Consider the following 1,689-nt stretch of genomic DNA (forward strand, 5'->3'; position numbering starts at 1 on the left):
CAAAACAAAAATTTTCGCTACTGTGGGCAAGCGAACCCGCCTCCCACAAACAGCGAATATAAAATTTGTTCGTACAACGAACACACAAAAAACTCGCCAAGGAAAGCGAAGATGCCACACTGCTGGACAACAATTTACTAAAAAAATAAATAGAAGCAATAAATTGCTGCCCAGCTGAGCAAACAAAAACGACTTACCCCGGCGAATTCTTCAATTTTTCCTTCTATAGACAGAGCCGAAAACCATGTCTATCTTCGTTCACAGTAAGTAGCCAGTCTGGCGCACATGCGCAGTGAGCAAACCGAGAGTAAGCAAGCTACTTACCACACAGCCACTCCTACGCCTATATATGAAGATTATTTTTCTTACAGAAAAGTAATAACCTTTAAAGCTGGGTAAATAAAATTAAATTTATATAGCACAAAAGCTTCAAATTGATATATCTACATACATACCTTTAGATGTTGCCTGTGAATTATTTTGGACTAATTCTGGAATGTCATTAAAAGCCTTTTCTGTCTAAAATGATAAATAAAAGGTTTATTAATATTTAGTGGCGTCAGAAAGTACCAAATTTATGAAATTTGATTCTGCTCATTCTCTTACAAATAATACAATCTTTTGTTTGCTTGTATTTGTCGTTAGTAGTATTAATGATCTTAATTTTGGAAACACTCCCTTATTAACCAAATATTGAATTATAGTCAATAAAGAAGACTCTGCTTGGTTGCTTGATATGCTAGAAACAACGAACAATCATATTCTAACATCTTATGGGTATATTAATGTGATCCTAGATGCACTATATCTAAAATAGGATGAACTGGTCACCGCTGAAATGCCTTTATTCATAGGTATGCTCGATGAAGGCTGACCTGGGGCTATCTGACGACAGCATAGATTAGAATTATATATAAACGAACAAATAAAATACATCAGTCTTCTCGGTTGGCGTTCAAATGACACCTTCAATGTGGATAGAACAAGATAAATTAAGGTATTACATAAGATTTTCAGCTACCAATTATTTGCTACAAGGATTCAAATATCTCATCATACAGGAAACTTTCCTTACTCTCTGTATAAGAGTTAGTGAACACGCAAGACAAGGAATAATCATAACAATAATAATTCATGTAATTAATATCTTCAAAAGTCTAGTCAGTTACTTCGTTTTTGTGGAGCCTTCGATGAGCATCATCTAGTGTGTCTGTCATCAAACACCGTTGACAACTTGATATTTACACGATTTTAGTGTTAATAATGTGCAAGGCACCACACGTTTTCAGTTGAGTACTGGTTTCGATGTGATCGATTATTCCCAAATTTCAGTCTTTGTGCCTATAGTAGAAAGGTTTATTATTACTATTATTATTATTATTATTATTATTCAGTAGTTTTATTTTTATAACGTGCTTTCACTTCACTACCGAGCGCAGCTCTGTGCGCCTTGGGTATGTGCTGTGGTTTGCTGTGGTGCTCTTATGTTTACTGTATTGAAAGTGTTTTGCGTAGGATGTGTGCAGTACCCAGTAGTGCAATTTTCTGTATGTTATATATATTTGTAAGTCCTGCTATTTTTGTTATGTATTTGTCTGAATATGTTTTTATTATACCTAAGGCACCTACTATGATAGGAATTGTTTCTGTTTTTAGATTCCACATTCGAGTTATCTCTATTTCCAGGTC

At 34.6% G+C, this 1,689-nt stretch overlaps 1 protein-coding gene across 1 annotated transcript in view; it reads right to left on the reverse strand.

Annotated features, from left to right (window-relative positions):
* Positions 1-1,689, reverse strand: part of LOC106869119 (prominin-1-like) — a 59,611-nt gene that overhangs the window by 31,287 nt on the left and 26,635 nt on the right. Inside the window, exon 5 of the mRNA XM_014914667.2 lies at positions 456-519. Coding sequence (XP_014770153.2) covers positions 456-519 — 64 coding nt within the window. The remainder of the gene's footprint in view (positions 1-455; positions 520-1,689) is intronic.

The sequence above is a fragment of the Octopus bimaculoides genome, chromosome 14, assembly GCF_001194135.2.
Source record: "Octopus bimaculoides isolate UCB-OBI-ISO-001 chromosome 14, ASM119413v2, whole genome shotgun sequence".
NCBI lineage: Eukaryota > Metazoa > Mollusca > Cephalopoda > Octopoda > Octopodidae > Octopus > Octopus bimaculoides.